Source organism: Cardiocondyla obscurior, linkage group LG15, assembly GCF_019399895.1.
Source record: "Cardiocondyla obscurior isolate alpha-2009 linkage group LG15, Cobs3.1, whole genome shotgun sequence".
NCBI classification, from domain to species: Eukaryota; Metazoa; Arthropoda; class Insecta; order Hymenoptera; family Formicidae; genus Cardiocondyla; species Cardiocondyla obscurior.
This window is the reverse complement of record NC_091878.1, coordinates 5,355,175-5,372,247: the sequence shown is the minus strand read 5'-3', so window position 1 is coordinate 5,372,247 and position 17,073 is coordinate 5,355,175. Positions and strand designations below refer to the sequence as shown.

The 17,073-nt window shown below is 38.1% G+C and overlaps 3 protein-coding genes and 1 long non-coding RNA gene across 9 annotated transcripts; 2 read left to right on the top strand and 2 right to left on the bottom strand.

Moving 5' to 3' along the window:
• The first annotated feature begins 536 nt into the window (after positions 1-536).
• Positions 537-10,141, top strand: Fipoq (F-box/LRR-repeat protein FipoQ). 5 transcript variants are annotated; one of them, XM_070666491.1, is made up of 10 exons: positions 537-626; positions 1,071-1,199; positions 1,313-1,496; positions 3,903-4,067; positions 7,794-7,993; positions 8,272-8,546; positions 8,685-8,951; positions 9,099-9,468; positions 9,638-9,841; positions 9,905-10,141. In XM_070666491.1, exons 3-10 carry the CDS (start codon positions 1,479-1,481, stop codon positions 10,038-10,040), a joined length of 1,635 nt encoding a protein of 544 aa, XP_070522592.1. In that variant the 5' UTR covers positions 537-626; positions 1,071-1,199; positions 1,313-1,478; the 3' UTR covers positions 10,041-10,141. The 5 variants fall into 5 exon arrangements, with proteins under 5 accessions (XP_070522592.1, XP_070522595.1, XP_070522593.1 ...); XM_070666494.1 differs by lacking the exons at positions 537-626; positions 1,071-1,199; positions 1,313-1,496 and adding an exon at positions 3,066-3,831; XM_070666490.1 differs by lacking the exons at positions 537-626; positions 1,071-1,199; positions 1,313-1,496; positions 3,903-4,067 and adding exons at positions 6,250-6,496; positions 7,161-7,281.
• On the bottom strand, positions 6,052-7,224 carry LOC139108337 (uncharacterized). The gene is made up of 2 exons (XR_011546643.1): positions 7,029-7,224; positions 6,052-6,250 (listed from the first exon to the last, which is right to left on the bottom strand). It is a non-coding gene; the product is annotated as an uncharacterized lncRNA (long non-coding RNA).
• A 129-nt stretch (positions 10,142-10,270) lies between the features above and the next one.
• LOC139108334 (ras-related protein Rab-28) lies at positions 10,271-12,699 on the top strand. The gene is made up of 5 exons (XM_070666508.1): positions 10,271-10,450; positions 10,516-10,785; positions 11,727-11,912; positions 12,039-12,272; positions 12,365-12,699. Exons 2-5 carry the CDS (start codon positions 10,711-10,713, stop codon positions 12,587-12,589), a joined length of 720 nt encoding a protein of 239 aa, XP_070522609.1. The 5' UTR covers positions 10,271-10,450; positions 10,516-10,710; the 3' UTR covers positions 12,590-12,699.
• Positions 12,700-13,290: 591 nt separating this feature from the next.
• Positions 13,291-16,768, bottom strand: LOC139108323 (hexosaminidase D). 2 transcript variants are annotated; one of them, XM_070666488.1, is made up of 2 exons: positions 15,966-16,768; positions 13,291-15,902 (listed from the first exon to the last, which is right to left on the bottom strand). In XM_070666488.1, exons 1-2 carry the CDS (start codon positions 16,168-16,170, stop codon positions 14,431-14,433), a joined length of 1,677 nt encoding a protein of 558 aa, XP_070522589.1. In that variant the 5' UTR covers positions 16,171-16,768; the 3' UTR covers positions 13,291-14,430. The 2 variants fall into 2 exon arrangements, with proteins under 2 accessions (XP_070522589.1, XP_070522590.1); XM_070666489.1 differs by having other exon boundaries at positions 16,014-16,766.
• Positions 16,769-17,073: the final 305 nt, after the last annotated feature.

Sequence of the window (17,073 nt, the reverse complement as noted above, 5' to 3'; positions counted from 1 at the left end):
CCAGAATCGCGGGCACGTGACGATATTTGACGGGCGTTTGTTATCACTTTGGAAATATTCGAGAAAACCACGATGGCCTCTCTCTCTCTCTATCTCTCGGAATCCTCGGATGCTGGACGGGAATCCGGGTGGCTGGGTGGAATTATCGAGACGCCGGGACAACGACCGCCGAGCGACCGACTAGCCTACACTGAGGACTGAGCACGGACGCTTCGAATCAGGACGTCGTCGCTGCCTGCCGCCTCGTTGACTCGTTCCGGCCCGTCGTTATTTCATGCCGCCGTGCCGGTCCGCGGACAAAGGCATCAGAGACCCCGTAACCGATTAAACGCCGCGATCACGATCTCGAAGACGCGTCTCTTTCCCCTCGCGCTTCTCGTCCGCGCTACGCTTTATTATCACTCCGCTTCCGTGCTCGATCAAAGACTTTGCTTCTTTCGCCACTCGAACTCGCGTAACTACTGCGTATCGCTTCGTCGCGACGACTAACGCGCGCCGCGCCACGGCCGGTCCGTTTTATAACCGTCGTCCGTGAGTAAAAGCGAGACGAGACGACGAGGACCCCCGCACCCGGCGCACACGCGATGGAGGGAAACGAAAGGCGGCAGAATCATCGGAGTGACGAGGTACGTTTAAGGTCGATTCACCCCGACGTCCTAACCCGGTCTCGCTTCTGCGCCGATGTTCCTTCTTTTTTTTTTTTTTCCCGCGTCAATGATTATATACTGTTTAATTTTTTTTTTTTACCGTAAAATATATTAAGGATTGACGCGGATGGCCTGAGAAAGCCAGTTGAAAGTGTTAACTTTCGCGAGTCTCTTCGTATGCAACGAGTTCCAAGTATGAAACCTTTATACTCGGTGAGAACGGACGAGGAAGGGTAGAAAGAACGAGAATTCGAGAGAGAAAGTGAGAGCAATCGATGCGGTTGCGCGGATGAAAGAAAGGGAGAGGATGTACATACATACGCGAGAGAAGAAGAGATCGGCGCAGTAGAAGCGGCTTTGAGGCTGCGGGGGCGTCGCTTTTTGAACGCAGACGCGTTTCAGCTTTTCATTTTTTTTCCGCAGGTCAGTTGTTCTCCCGATGTTGTATTAATTTAAAAAAAATCACCTCGAATCTCGCATTTGAACCTGGCCATGAAAACAATCGAGCTAAATTTTATCCTCGACCTGCTTCGGCTACTTCGTTCATTTGAGGTTCGTATCTTGGAATATAAATTAATTTTAACAAGATTATCTTTTTCGTTTCTTTATTACTTTCAACATTTTTCATCGCTGTACCGTAAAATAATCAACGTTACTGTTTACAGGCGGGTTCCTTTTTTCCGACGACGACGACTATTAATATTAATATCTTTCTGCTTGGACGAGAAGGACAATGTCATCCTTCTGCCGGGGACTTGGTATTCTAAAGAAAACGAAGGTCGAATTGGGTAGAGAAGGAGGACCAAAACTGGATTATGCGAGTGTCTCGTCATGTTGCTTCGCGCTGAGGTAATTACAAATTTTACAAGCTCTCCAAAGTATTTCGGTCGACGAACCTCGTTTTGTGATTAACGTTTAATTATTTCGTCGCGCGACAAATTTAATTCTAAATAGAAGAAACTGACATATGTAATAGCGCACATTTTGTCCCATTGACTTCTTCTTTCATTTTTTAATTTATTGCATCGACGTGGGTGTTATCCAATCTAATCGTCCGGCTGCTCATCGATTAAAGAGTTATGAAATTACTGGAGAGTTATCGCATTATTATTACGCTCTCTCGCGCGATAATATATCGACGCCGACTGCAATTTATTAATCTTATCTAGTTCGCGCTGGACGTTCATCAGCCGTAAATAGCAAAGCGAAAGACGTTAAGAATAATTATGTACGCTGGATCGCACACGAGTTGGTAATCAGTCGTGGAACTCCTTGGATGATCCCCAAGTTCACGTCAACGAACGTCTCTAAACGCGTACAAAAGTTCGCGCATCCGGTGTAATGTTTATCCATTTTCACAATCGTTTCAAAAACATCGGGATTTACGTAACACTTCATTGTCTTAAGCTCGCCAAGTTAAAACTTCCTCGAAATATATTTCACGACGAGATAATGAGAAATATCGCTCGCGCGAATCAATAGCTTGATAATTTTCAATCAATCGATACGATATATGGCTTTGTAATTTCACGATCGTGAGTCTCGTTCCTGATACGATTATTGAAATATCGTGCGTCCGTATAAATGTTCATTTTTTATTTGATACATTGAGCATGACTTTAATTAATCAAGTAGACGGCAAGATGCCAAGGGTTTCTTTTTGGATTTCGGTCAACAGGAATGTCTTCGCTGATACTTGACCTTTATACTTGCAAAGAAGGAACGCATTTATTAAATAAAAAGATTTTTTTCAAAGTTGCGCAAATGAAAAGAAATCAATTTCTCAATTATGAAATACGTAATTTTAAAATCAAAATATTTGATTCTCGAATTAGACCGGAAATGCGAGAGGAAGGATTGCACGGACAAAAGAATATAGTATATAATTTTTGTCGCTTCTATATGTATGTATACATTGCGTGAGGAGGAAAAATTAAAATCATTCCTTTTTTTTTTTTCTCCGAGACAATAACAATGCGCATTGTGAATCACGATGTTATGACTCACGCAAACTGCAGTTGTACTTGTTGGCAACTAAGTTCCACGAGAGAAAAAAAATTAAGCATCTTTACTTTAAAGTATATTTAATAATCACAAAAATTTCTTAAACTTTAAGATTATTTATTATATCATATACAATATTTTATTATCTGTTATTATGATAAATAACAGATTTGTAATCAATTTTATCTTTATTAAGGATGCTTTTGTTTTATTTTTCGAGTATTATTCCTATTTATTTTCTTTAAAAGTTCTAAAAAATATTCGACAAGTATAATATCATACAAAAACACGCTTGAAGATATACGGAATACGTTGCAACCGTATAAAAAAAAAAGCTAATTAACTTCTGGTAAAAATTACAACCAAGGTACAAACGTGAAAAAAAAAAAAAAAAAAAAAAAAGCGGACGTTGATAGTCTATTATTCTATTGTATCATTTTTGCGATGTAAAAGGCGTATTTTCTTTCCTGGCAAACTGCACCTAAAAATCGCGTCCCGCTACTCTTTTCGCTTGAATAATTCGCTTGTGCGAGACGCTTGTGCTCGCGGAGCACTCCAGTGCGTCTATTTTCAGAAAGCGGCGAGAAACACACGATTATTTTAGTTACAATTTTTCTCCTCCGGTCTCGCAGAACGCAGACGAACGTCTCCGTCCGAGACATAAAAGATGACTGAGCGCGATATTTCTCGTCTGTAGAACGACGTTCGTTCTCGGGTAATAAGCTTTAACGCGTAAAAGTCAGAATCGGATTTAAGCTCGAGGTGTTTTCGAATTTTATTTCAACTTATCGAAAACTCGAAACGGCAGCGACTGCGACACCATGGCTCTGCGACTGTGGAAAGCGTGATAAGCGGATAAGTTATCGTGTGCTTCGTAACGGTGGAAACAATTGTGTAAAAATCAAGTCCGATCGTGATAATTTCTAAATAAATATTTAAACAAACAAACAAACAAACAAACAAAAATCAGCGTGTATAATAATAATTGAGAAAAGTTACGCTTTCGTTTGTGAATTTACATTCCGGTCTCTCGGGTGTTCGCGAAGCGTTTTGTAGAGTGCGAACAAGTGCGAAAAAGTAGTGATGTGTCTTGATAAACCCTAAATTGATTCCCACGCTGCTATTTGCATAATTAATAAAGCATCGACAAACTTGTCTTATCCACCTTCGTCATTGCTAAGTAATTCACAAAATAATAACGTGAAAATTTGTTGCTTCTTGTATCCAACTTTTTTTTCCTTTAATTTCTAGCAACTCGTACTTCGGAATTCTATTAAAAATCGTCTGTGGAAATTCGCCGCTATGGATATGCGAAGAATGTCGAATTGGAACGTCCTGAGCGTGGAGGCTGCGCTGCAACAACTCAACGCTTTTGAAGGAGACGATTCTGAAAAGATAATAAGACGCCCCAATACGGTAAGCGAATCCATTATTGCCTCTTTCATTTTGCCACTTAAAGAAGAAAAACAAAATTCCAACGAAGCTACCGATACTCCAGTGGCTTCTCAATTCTTTTTGGAAGTAATTTATGTTTGATTATGAATTTATTCCACAATTATTTGAGGCTCCAAATCGCAGGAGATCTTCACGTTGAATCTCGAGACGAGTACTCTCGAGTGTCTGAAACGTCATTCGATGATGCGATTCAGCCAAACTAGAACCGATTTTCATACGTCAATGTCGGCGTTCGTTCGCGTTTCTTTTTCCACGTAACAAATGTCACATCAATCCGCCGAGGAATGTCAATAGGTCTTCCCATTCTGGCCTGATGCCTGCCTGCCTGGTTCTGCTTGCCTTTATTTATAACTAATTAAAGTGAATTTAGTCGCGACTACCTCTCCTAGGACGGTCAAATGCTCCAGGTCCGCGTTGAGTCTATCTTCGGTTCTCACGCGCGGATGATCGCTACGCTTCATCGAGAACAGCCGCGAATATAACTTTTTTTTTTTTTTTTTTTTTTTTCTTTTTTTTTAATCACATCCGACCAACTTCGACACATGAAGTTACTCCAGTTGCAACGATGACTGCTACTAGCACTGATTACTGGACGCAATTAACTGTCGAGCACATCCACGCGATGTCTAGAGAAGATGTTAGTATGAGAGAAGATCTTGTGCATCGTGGAAAGCCGACGGAAAACCTGACCGTTCGTATCAATCATACATATATGAGATCGTAAAAAAAAAAAGAAAAAAAATTATAATATATTTATATAGAATTTATAACAATATATCTTTATTAGATATATCAATTTATCTGAAAATTGCCATTGTACGCATAAAGAATAAGAGATATTTGAAGATTGAGATTAATTAATAAAAATTAATAGTTATATACATATAATAGTATAAATAAAAAAAAGTAGCTGAAGAAAAATAATATGCTGGGAAATATCATAAAGTAATCGATTGATTTGAATTATTTATAGAGTGATATTGTTTTAAATTTTTAATTAATAAGATATTAATCCGTTATTTAGATGACATAACAGACAAACGGTCTAATTTTGTTAATTCTTATTTAATTAGTTTGGTTTTCTTTTCTTTTTTTTTTTTTTTCAATAGACATTTAATTATCTGTGTGTGCAAAAATATATAAGTCTATGATAAACTCGATCATTACTGATTGTGAGAGAATCGACGTAGACGTTATTGTTACAGTTTGATGCCCTCCCCCCCTCAGTTAAAGGTAATTCAACTTTGTAGGTGTAATTAATTTCTTAAGTTACCAACACCGCTGGTCAACGCGAGAGATTTGTGCACTCTAATTACGAGTTAGACGTATAACCTGTTGCTGCTGATTCATTAAATCCCCCAGGTTGAAGTCGTGCCAATTATTATGCCAAAAACACGCGAGAGCACATTAAGAACGTTCTTTCGTGATCCAGCACGGAATACATGTAGTTAATATATATATATATATGTATATGTATATGTATATGTATATTCATTCAACATTTATTAAAGTAACGGAAAGGCTTTTCGTGAGAAAGTATGAGATACGCGTACGTACTCTTTGATTTAATTATTCGTAAAATAATAGTAATTATAGTTGCGTTTTAAATAATTTATTAATTAATTAGATAAAGTGCGTATGTAATTTAACATTAATCATCATAATCTGCTGTGTAAATATTAATTGATAATATGGTCTTAAAAGTAATTTACATGCGCGAAACGATTGCACCTGGCGTATCGCCGAGGTAAAAAATGGTGATTTCGAACTTTGTTCTTTATCAGGAAGTAAATTGTATTAAAAATACAAAACTCACATCCCAGTCGCGGATGCGGACGCTGTAGGGTTTAAAATTAAGTTCAAGCAAGCCTTCCAAGTCGTATATTTAGGACGACGCGCAAGCGCGATCCGGTTAAATCTCTGCTCAAGACTTTGTAGTTTAAGCCTCTTCAAGTTCTGTCTCGTGTGTGTGAGTCGCGATTCCATTAGATCGCGCATAATTGCGAACGGTGACATCTCCCGCTCGTTAAATTCCCATTCGCGTTAAAGACACCAAAGTGCCTGGCGTAAAAGTTCCAAGTTCCATAGGCGCGAGATCATGCCGAGATAAGTTCCGACGTTTAAGTGCAAAAAATAAAGGTGACCTTTGGAGATAAGAAGAGAGTAATAAAGATCGTAAAGTTAAGTTTTAATTTATATAATTAATCGGGGAGGAAAAATAGGTCTTATACGCGAAGATAAACGGTTAAAAGTCAAGTCTATCTTTATTCTAACCGAACGTTAAGAGGAAAAGCACCATGGATCTCGGTGGGGTGGATGTCTGGGGCCAGATTGCCCTGGAAACGTCACAGATGTACGTTTCCGAGGGTGGTGCCGCTAAAAGTCGTACTGTAAGTTAATTTTAATTATCCAACGCCGACGTAATATCGTTTATTTGCCCAGCCTGATATCATCCACACGTTCGATTGAAAATTTTTACCGAAGGAGGACAATTCACTTAATATAGACGTTAAATTATTTAAAGTATACTTTTAAAAATAAAGAAAAAAAGTCCTTTAGAAAATAATTAAAATAGATCCTCGGAAATTAAGTAACAAATTTAGTCGAGTTTTAATGGACAGAGCAGCCTCGACGAATGATATACATATACATATTTACGTTACGAGTCTAATTTGCCTCGAAATTACGCCAGAATATGAAATGTATAAATAATTTCAAAGATTCGATCGACTCTTTGCGTTTCAATCAATTGTTTAATTCCATGAATAATCCCGATAACTCGAGCAACAACGCGCGAATAAATTCCCATTTAGAAAGCACATGTAGCTCAAGTTTTATTATTTTGCGAATGAATATTACTATCAAAACGCTTATTAATAAATTAGTAACTTAATTTTTCAAATCAATAACAATTATACGTACATATAACTCGTCCTGGAGGTCCGTTTAGTAATACCTGATGTTGTTGAAAAGTACATTGACGATCGAATAATTAATATTTAATCTTCAGTTACAATTAGACAAAAGTGGCAATTTAATCACACGCTCATATAGCTCATATAGGTGGCCAGGAAATTGTATGTTCAAAGTAAACGAGATGAGAAGTCAATCCCGTGGTTTCGCGACGTCAAGTATGCGACGAAAACACCCAAGAAGTATCAAGAGTACAAGAAGAGTAAGGTTGATGGTACATCCGGACTCGCCAATTCCGTGGTCACGCCTCTTTTGCAATGGTTTCCACCGCGGAATTGGCGGGAACGTTCGACAGGGCAACCAACTTACTCCTCTTAACCTCTTAATAATTTATCAACATTTTTGGAGACCCGGCGTCGCGAAATCGGTATTAATACATTAATATCATTTTCTCAACTCGTAGCTGAGCTGATCGCACGTTTTTTTACGCTTGATTTTCACGGTTTTCGATCACTTGATACCCCGCGAGACTGATAACTTAAAAAAATGAATATAACTGATGCTCGAATGTATATTTAAATATAAATTATATTCGAAGAAACAAGAGGTACTCAAATTTTATTCAAGTCCGTATACATTCGTGGTTTGTTGCCGAAATTACGAAATATAAAAAGGTTTTCTTTAATTTAGAAGAAGCAATAATAAATAACCAGAGAGAAACTAGATATCTAACTTCTCTCTGTAAATAACGCGCTCGCGTTTTTTGTTTCGCAGACAATAGAAAAGCTGCCGGACAAAGTTCTTCTGAACGTGTTTTGTTATCTCTCCCATCGAGAGATATGTCGGGTTGCTCGTGTTTGCAAACGCTGGCGACAAATTGCGTACGACACCCGATTGTGGAAGCATGTGTCTTTAAGGCCAGAAGTAAGCGGGCTACATGTGAGCTCTTTGGAAAATCTATTACATTTAGTCAGGTAACGTAATACATAAATTTTAATTAAGGAAATTATGCGTATAATTGATTTATTTCATGCACGTAGTCTGGAAATTAAAAGAGCACACGCTTGCAATTACAAAAGTAAAATTGTAGACAAATTATTCATCTTATCGTGATGTAAAATTATCAAAAAATCTTGTTGAATTATTATTTAAGAGAATTAATGTTTGAGTAGACGAGAACAAAGTTTATTCCCTATTTTAAACATGAAACTGTAATGTGTTAAAATAATGACCTAGGAAATAAAAATTCTAGCGTACGCTTTGGACCTTCGTTGAGGTACATCGAACTACCGATCGAACTGATTACCCATACAGTACTTCACGAATTAGCCAACAAATGTCCAAATCTAACGCACATGCTGCTGGATTTTTCGACTGCGATGCAACTGCATGATTTCAGTGAAATGCAAGCGTTTCCTACAAAGTTGAAATACATGTGTATCTGTCTTTCCGAAGTAATCTTTATGGAAGGATTTATGCGAAAGATTTACAACTTTATTAATGGTCTGGAAATACTTCATTTAATAGGTACTTGATTAAATTGGTATTTTATTTTACGTGATATTCTCGTATCGCATAAATTAAATATTGATCGATATACATATTATTAAACATGTTGCTATAATATTTTCCTAATTACTTTTATTAATTGATTTATTGTTCTAGGAACATATGAAAAGGTCGAAGAAGAAGAAGAGGAAATTTACGAAGTGATCAACGTGCACAAACTAAAGTCGGCGACGCCAAATTTAAGAGTCATTAATTTATACGGAATTAACTTTGTGGATGATTCGCATATCGATGCCTTTTCCTCCAATTGTATTCAGTTAGAATGTCTTGCGGTGAATTATTGTGCCAAAGTGACTGGTTCGACTATGAAAACCCTCTTTCAAAGAAGCAGGAGGTTAAAGTGCCTTCTTATGCAAGGAACAAGTGAGAGACATAATTACACATATGACATTAATTTACACTCGATATCTTTATTCAATTTTCTAAAATTTTCAAATTAAACTATCTAATCTGTTAAAAAGTAACGCAAAAAATTTAGTTTGAATAGACGTATATATGTATATGTTTTAGATCTGCAGAGTGAGTACGTAATGCAAGTTGAATGGGAAAAATCGAGCATCCAGGAGCTCGATATTACCGCCACCGATCTGTCGACGGAATGCCTGATCGACATGTTGACTAGAATTCCTGGACTGCGTTTCCTGAGCGCTGGCCAGCTCAACAGTTTTAATGACAACGTGATGAAGGCTTGGGCTGAACTCGGAAATACGCGAAACTTGATAGCCTTAGATTTGGATAGCTCCGATAATCTGAGCGACGACGCCCTGCACAAGTTTCTATCGAGACATGGCCATCAGCTGTACGGTCTTGCGTTATCGGGCATGCCGCATATCACCGATCAACTTTGGCAAAGCGTCCTACCAATTCTTACTAACGCAAGGTGAGTATTTGTCATGCTATAAATTCCTCAAAATTGTGAAAAAATCATACATTGGCTAAAAATACTGATAAAATAGTTTCAATAAAGTTTTTTTCTCTTTTACTCTGCACGATTATAATTAAAATCATTTTTTTTTTCCCTCGAATAAAAAGTTTGAATAACGTTCTAGAATACTTGTGATGGGCACTCAGGAAAGGCTGGGCGTCAATATTCACGTAGACCAGTTAATGGACGGAATCGCGAATAATTGTCCGAATTTGGAGCGTCTTGAATTGCGATGGGACCCAGAAAATTTACGATTTTCAGACAAAAGTCAAAAAGCTATCGATATTTTACGTGTAAAATGTATTAAGATGAAATGTTTAAGTTTAAGGTAAGAAAATAATTGGCAACGTAAAAAGCAAGCGACAATAATAAATTATAATTTTTCTTTCAGCGACGGAAGGTACTACGAAATCGTCAAAGCGAATTTCGAGCGAGCCGACAGGCTCACAGTTGTGAGAACGATTACTTGTTGCAGAGTGTCGAATTATTACCTTCTGCAAAATTATAAAGATTTAATTTTCAATTAAGACACGTCTATCGATAGGTTTTCACTTTGTTGGCATAAAAAGGTGTTAAAAAAAATACAGTAACGAAGCAATATATTTCTATATATATATATATATATATATATATATATAAAGAAAAAGAAAACGATATTTTCATTACAACAATATTAATGTAGACCAGCGCAATAAGAAAACAATTGTACTAAAATAAATTGTAAATTAATGTCGTAAACGTCGAGTTTTTCATATTGAACAGCATTTAAAGCTTTGAAGCTTTCAGAAACCGTCCGAGGCACTGCTGCTCGTGCGAAGGAATCTGAGAATCTTATTAACGCAGATGCATCATTATCAACTTGAAACTTTACGTCAGGGTCTTCGCCATCGTCGTCAGGAGTATACTCTTCGCGTCCAGAATTGCTACTAACCGCAAGGTACGCACGTTGGTGATGGCGCGGTTCTACTATCGATTATTTGCTAATTTATTCATGCTTGCAAGTAGACGACGACGACGACGACGACGCCGTACTGGCCACCACTGCCGGTCGATTCGGACCTCGCTCGTCGGCCACAACACGCAAGCCACCACATTCCATGCCGCGCCATTATAGTTGGCCAAGAACCGTCCTGGCGAACGAGTCATGTCGTGATCATTACCGAGGATACCGCCGTTTCCACGTTCGCTGCCTTCTCAATGTCGGACGTTGAAGAGGAATCGGCCGAGAAACGACTGAAAATCGTTTTTGTCGGCGACTCTGGCGCTGGCAAAGTAAGTTTTTAGCGAAAACTTTTTCACCTTTCGAAGAGGTGATTGATCCCTAATTTCGGGCGCTCCCCGACGACGGATATTTAGCGTGCGTCTGCTCGTTTAAATTTGTTTGCTGATCACCATGGTGAAAAAACGGTATAGTGAGATTTTCAACAGGTGAGAGTCTCGTTAACGAAGAGCACTCGACGCTTTTTTCCGTTTCCCATGGACTATACGGATAGTGAAATTAAAAAACATTTTTTTCTCATGGATTTGTATGTAATTGCTTATGCGAAACTATTATCGTCGGTATTATTAATAATGCAATTTTATTATTGCGTTAATAATTTTGCTTCTATAATAAATATGCGGCTGCAATATGGATTAACAATAAATGTAGTGCGCAAACTGGGATCGATGTAATCTAGTCTCGCTTCGTGCCCCTGAATCCAATACGGAAATTTTCGCGATATATGACTTTACGGTTTACCATATTATTATTCTTGCCAATGATAAAACAAGCCAGCCGGTAGAAACAAATTTTCTAATCGATAAATTTTTACATTAATAGCAGGCTAATCACGGAGGTCAAACTTGAATTTATTAACCTTCGAAAGTTATTCTCTCTTTCTCTCTTTCTTGTCTTTTCACGTCTACAGGAATGTTTCACATATATCGCAGAATAACGCAGGAACGTCACGAGAAAGAAAGAAAGAAAGAAAGAAAGATCGAATCCTTTATCAGATACAACTCTAACTTGCAACGATAAAATGTATTAATTAAAGTCGCTAAAACTTTTAATGTTGCGATTTATATGTTTGTAACTCAGGAAAATGCAATTTTAATTTGTTTTACGGCCATTAGTGGTTGTATTGACTGGTAGTTTTCCTCGGAATACTTGTTATTTTGCTACTGTAATGTCTGTTATTCATGATAATTGAAATTCAAGGATTCTTTTTCAGACTAGCATCGTCCAGAAGTTTTGTAACAACGATTTCACCAGACAGTACGTACCCACCGCGGGCATCGACTTCTTTCTCAAGAATCTCAGTATTGGTACCTACAAAAATGTCAACCTACATTTGTGGGACGTTGGCGGGCTTGCCCTACACGGCAACATGTTGGATAAATACGTTTTCGGAGCTCACGTAAGAATGACTTGCTTACACCTTGCTAAAATTATTTTATTTTAATTTATTATTTTTATTCAGTTAATTTATCAATCTCGCCTTTTATCAGAGCGATTATTGCAAAGCTTGATATTTATGAGACAGATCATTATTTTCGTGTACGACGTCACGAACAGCTCAAGCTTTGAAATTTTGGAAGAGTGGCTGGGTAAAATTAAAAGCTTCACTGACGCCTACGATGAAGTACCTCTGATGGCAGTAGTAGGTAATAAATGCGACATGGAACATCAAAGGACTGTTAAAAGAGACAGATCGCATCGATTCGCCGCCGAGAATGGATTTTCTTATCACGACATGTCTGCGAGAACCGGAGAATCGGTAATTTTTTGTTCGAAAGTGCTATGCGAAGACAAATATATATATGATTTATGTGTACACGAGAATTATAAAGATTTTTATTGTATTCTTAGGTGTCTCTATGCATAGCAGGTTTAGCGGCTCAAGTCTTAGGTGTTCGACTAACAAGAACGGATCAAGATTTTCATAAACCCATCATTATCGCTGAAATTGGGGACACAGTAGATGTGAATTCAATACACAAGGTAATAAAAAGAATTCCTAATAAAAAACAACATCCGATCATGTTCCATCCCCATTTTCCTGCCTCAAAATCCGCGGTATGCGTTTTGCAATAACAATTATCGAGCACTTTTAAAATATACCTTTTTTTACATAAATTAAACATATTAATATACTAAACATGGCAAAAATTGTATGATTTTATAATAAATTTGATAATATAGTATTTCATATATAAAATTAGACAATATCTTTACACTGTATGTTCTGCAAAATTTATTATTTATTGAGTGCGGGTATCTTGAAGCACAATACTGACAATGAAAGTATATTTTTTAATCAAATGTGGTGCATAACATATTCGACTTGTACATTAAAAATAAAACTTTTATAATTGCGGAGCCAATAAATGAAAGTTTTTCTACTGTAGATTGAAAAACAGATTTATTAATCGCATCTCATTAGTTATGATAATAGTTACACGCGTAATATATCGTTTATGTAACAACGTTAAAAATATTTTTGTAATACTAAGAATTATTATGAAATAATAACAAAGCGTATAATATGTATAATACGAAGACGTGTGTCTTAATATATCTTTTATATAACTTACGAGAAAAAAAAAAAAACTTAAATTACTAGGAAGTTTGTAAAACGTTATGTTACAAGCTGTTTCGTTCATCAAAAAATTATCTGACGCACGATTAAAGATTCGATATAAAGAAAGATTCTAATAATAATACAATTTTCAAATAAAGAGAAAAAAGTTTTGTCATCAATTTTTAAAGTATCAAAAGAATAGTTTCTAAAATCGTCCATGCTACCTTTCTATATTTTACAAATACTGTCATCAATAGTACTTACAGTTACTTACAGTGCCACACGTAAAGATATTTTTTTAATTAATAACACTTTTTTCCGCTTATCATCTCTCTCATAAAAATTCTTTAATTCAAACACATGTTCAATAACTTGTCTATTGGTAAAAAATTTAATCTAATGAAAGCATAATATTGCCAGCATCTGCTTATGGCACGATTAACTTATGCTAAAACTGGAAATTCTGCGTTAACGCACGTGAATTAATACACTTTAATTTAAATTGCCAATATCTTTTCGATGAGTATTTTGATAAATTATAACTGTAAATAGTTTGCTCGTAATTAGAAGACATAATACGAAGAAAAAGTATTCTGTGCGTGCTTACGTGAATAAAAAAGCTAACTTTGAATAAGTTACATTATATTAAGATGTTTCTTACGTATAAATTACGTATAATATATAATTATTTTCAAAATCTAAAAAACAATAATTTGAGATCTAACCAGAGATTATTAATAAAGGCAATAAATTATTTTAATGTTGTAAAATATTTTCTCATATGCATATGAAAATGCATAAAATATAATTATATATATATATATATATATAATTATTATCAATAATTTCTTATCTTTATACACCGTCTGTGTCTAAATAACCCACAAAATTAGCAATGCGTTTAATACTTTTTTTTTTTTTTTTGGAGCAATGAATAAAGAAAAGAAATAATTACATACAAATACTTGTTTCAAACTTCAATGACTAAAGTAAGACATATCTATTACTAGTTTTATTATAAATAATGCAATTATTTCGTTAAGATAAATCAGATTTTGCTAATTTATACGGACGGTGTAATTATATAATTTGATTATTCTCTTATCAAATTACATATTATCACATATTCTGTACAATGATTGCTCAAGATGTAAAATTACAAGTTCAAAATTTTTACATTTCACTGATTATCCACGCTGTATTTTTTTTTCCTTTTTAAATACGTGCTAAAAATTTTTTCACGATTACTTGGTTTTACCTCGTATAGTAATTTAATAAAATTTTCAGTCTCTTGTTACACCATAAAGAATATGAATGTCCTTACCTATTTATTTGAAAAATTTGTCGTTTTATACTATAAATCTGATTTCGTCAGAGGTCTCTTTGGCCATGTATTTCTCTCCAAAAGTTTTTCTTTAATTTCCGACAATTTATTGAGCTTTTCATTTAGAGGCGCGATATACGTGTCAAGCCATTCTTGTATCGTATAATTGTCATAAATGTCTTCCATGGCTATACGCATCTCTTTCTCGATGTACATTATTTCCATTCTATGTCTGTCCAAATCGGTAACCGCACGCTCGACGTAACTAGGACTCGCGAAAGAGTATTTAATGTTGTACGGTTTTAACCACCCTTTGTAGGTATTATCCTGCTCCATCTTCATTATTTCTTGCGTCAGGGAGTAAAGACGTAACATAGTCGCGTACACCGACACGCCTTGGAAGCTGCATTTGGTCCAGCCGTATTGTGGCTCTGGGATACTTAACGAAATAATACCGTCGCATTGTAAAGCTTCGGATATACGGTCAGGTAATTCAACGGGAAAGCCGTTTACGTCCGAGGCTTGTAATATAGCTAAATTAATGGCAAGAGATGGCAGTCCTACCGGCAGTAATTCGCAAAGGACACTGAAGTGATCGTATCTCTGCCATCCAGTCAACATGACGCCTTTGAATGTGATTTGATTAGAGTACTTTTGAATGATTTCCAACCAACGTTGGTGATTCTCCATGTGATATGAAATATCTGTGTAATATCTATCAGGCGAAGTGGCTCCTTTAAACGCTGTCGCGACCCAAACTTGCTTCCACACCGTGGCGTAACCTTCCCACAGCTGATCCGTTAGGGTTGTCCCGGGATCGGTAGTGTACTTCCAAATAACAGGCTCTATCATCGAGTGCAGGCCCCTGTCGATGATCTCCTGCGCCGATATTTCGCGGAACTCGTCGTCCCACATAAGTACAGTTAGCTCCGGGTACCTCTCTTTGATATATCTGACTACCGCGGAGACGTGGTCCAGGAACAACTGTCGTTTGCCCCACTGTTTTTTGGCCATAATATCCAGGCATCTCGAGCATTCTCCTATTTGATAAACTTCGTCCGCACCTATATGCAAATATTTCGACGTCGGATGAGCGGATACGACTTGATTTATCATTTCATAGATTAAAGGTAGGGTCTTATTATACGTAGGGCACAAGACTTGAGGATAACGCGGAACTTCTCTCAAGTCCTTGTAATTGTCCAGCTTGAGAACGAACTCCATGTGACCAAAGGTTTGTATCAGCGGTATGACGGTCAATTGATGGCTTTTGGCTATGTTTTGAATCTGCGCAATGTCCTTTCTAGAATAAGAGTTCCCGGCGCGGATGTCCTCGATGCTGTCGGCAAACGGGAACATGTCCTCGTACTCGACGAGGACGCCGGTGGCTCCCAGCTTCCGCAGCAGGGGAAACAGGTAGCTGTAATAGCTCATCTTTGGAGGAGCTCCTTTCAGATCGAGGTGGACGATCTTATGGCCCTTGAACAGCGGTGCAGTGGCGTCTGCAAACGATTTATCGTAAGTTAACTCGTTAATCAGTCCCTTCCTACCGTTCGTCAAATCACCCGTCGTCCGCCCTTTGGCAGCGCCCTGAGGGCCGTCGGGGACTTCACCTGGGGGGTCCACATCCTCGGCTCTCAAACGCGCGTTGATCTTGCCCGACGATATCTCGTCGATCTCGTTACTCAGGATGTGGTATATGACGACCAGAAGGACGAAGCTGATCGTTGCGACGACCATCAGCGACGCGCGACCCCGGAGACGCGTCATAGTGACCAGGCGGCCGGTCCTCGATCGGAGTACGAGTCGCCGTCGAAGCTTATCGCGTTATCGCGTCCATCGCTCGCGACAGATTACCACAATACAGAACGGGAGAAGGGAGGTAGAGAGCGCGAGACGGCGTTTACTGAGGTGGAACGACGCGGGAGATACGCTCAGTCAGTTCGACGGGCCGCATTCCCGCCGCGGACCGGGTGACTCCTCGCCGAGAGAAATCGTCGGAAATGACGGATCGCGTCGCGTCGGCCCCGGCTGGGCTCGGCTGAACGGCCTGAACGCGATTGAGAGAGCCTGAGCGGGCTAAAGTCAGCAACGAAAGGTATGAACGCGCGCAGCGTCCGGTAGAACGGATGCGAGGCACGCGCGCGGTCTGTCGGCGCCCCTGAGAGACACCTCGGCCTCGATCTCTCGGTCTTCGGGACGGAAAGCTCGGAGAGAAGACGTAGGAGCCGCCTTTGCCGCGCGTTTTGCCGATCTGCGGGAATGTGTGCTACGATAATTATTGATTCTCGCATCTCGCGCTACGCCGAGCGCGCAACGCGTGGCCCGTCTTGCTTTCTTTTTCCTTTTTTTATTTCAAATTTTCACCGGCGAAGGGAATCATTCGGCGGGACTTAACCTCAACGGGACAGCGATTAAGGTACGTAGATTAATTTATTATGCGTAAAGCTTGATCGATTTCAGCTCGTCGATTATCTTTCTTTTGTTACCTATTGTTTGCGGTTTTGTTTCTTTACACGCGCCGTAAGTCACTTTAACAAACTGATAAGTTTTATTAGGCGATAGAACAACCGGTAAATTATCGCCAGAACCATTCGAGGTAACTTAACACTTGGTATTTAGATAAGCCAGCAAAATGAGCAAAATACAACGTAGGTACGCGTGTCAGTCACC

Coding starts and splice junctions, on each gene's coding strand:
- LOC139108323 (XM_070666488.1), bottom strand. CDS start 16,170: ATGACGCGTCTCCGGGGTCGCGCGTCGCTGATGGTCGTCGCAACGATC. Junction 15,903..15,965: donor TGCCAAAGGGCGGACGACGG/GTGATTTGACGA, acceptor AATCGTTTGCAG/ACGCCACTGCACCGCTGTTC.
- LOC139108334 (XM_070666508.1), top strand. CDS start 10,711: ATGTCGGACGTTGAAGAGGAATCGGCCGAGAAACGACTGAAAATCGTT. Junction 10,786..11,726: donor GCGACTCTGGCGCTGGCAAA/GTAAGTTTTTAG, acceptor ATTCTTTTTCAG/ACTAGCATCGTCCAGAAGTT. Junction 11,913..12,038: donor AATACGTTTTCGGAGCTCAC/GTAAGAATGACT, acceptor TTTATGAGACAG/ATCATTATTTTCGTGTACGA.
- Fipoq (XM_070666490.1), top strand. CDS start 6,423: ATGTCTGGGGCCAGATTGCCCTGGAAACGTCACAGATGTACGTTTCCG. Junction 7,282..7,793: donor GTATCAAGAGTACAAGAAGA/GTAAGGTTGATG, acceptor TTTGTTTCGCAG/ACAATAGAAAAGCTGCCGGA. Junction 8,952..9,098: donor CCTTCTTATGCAAGGAACAA/GTGAGAGACATA, acceptor TATATGTTTTAG/ATCTGCAGAGTGAGTACGTA.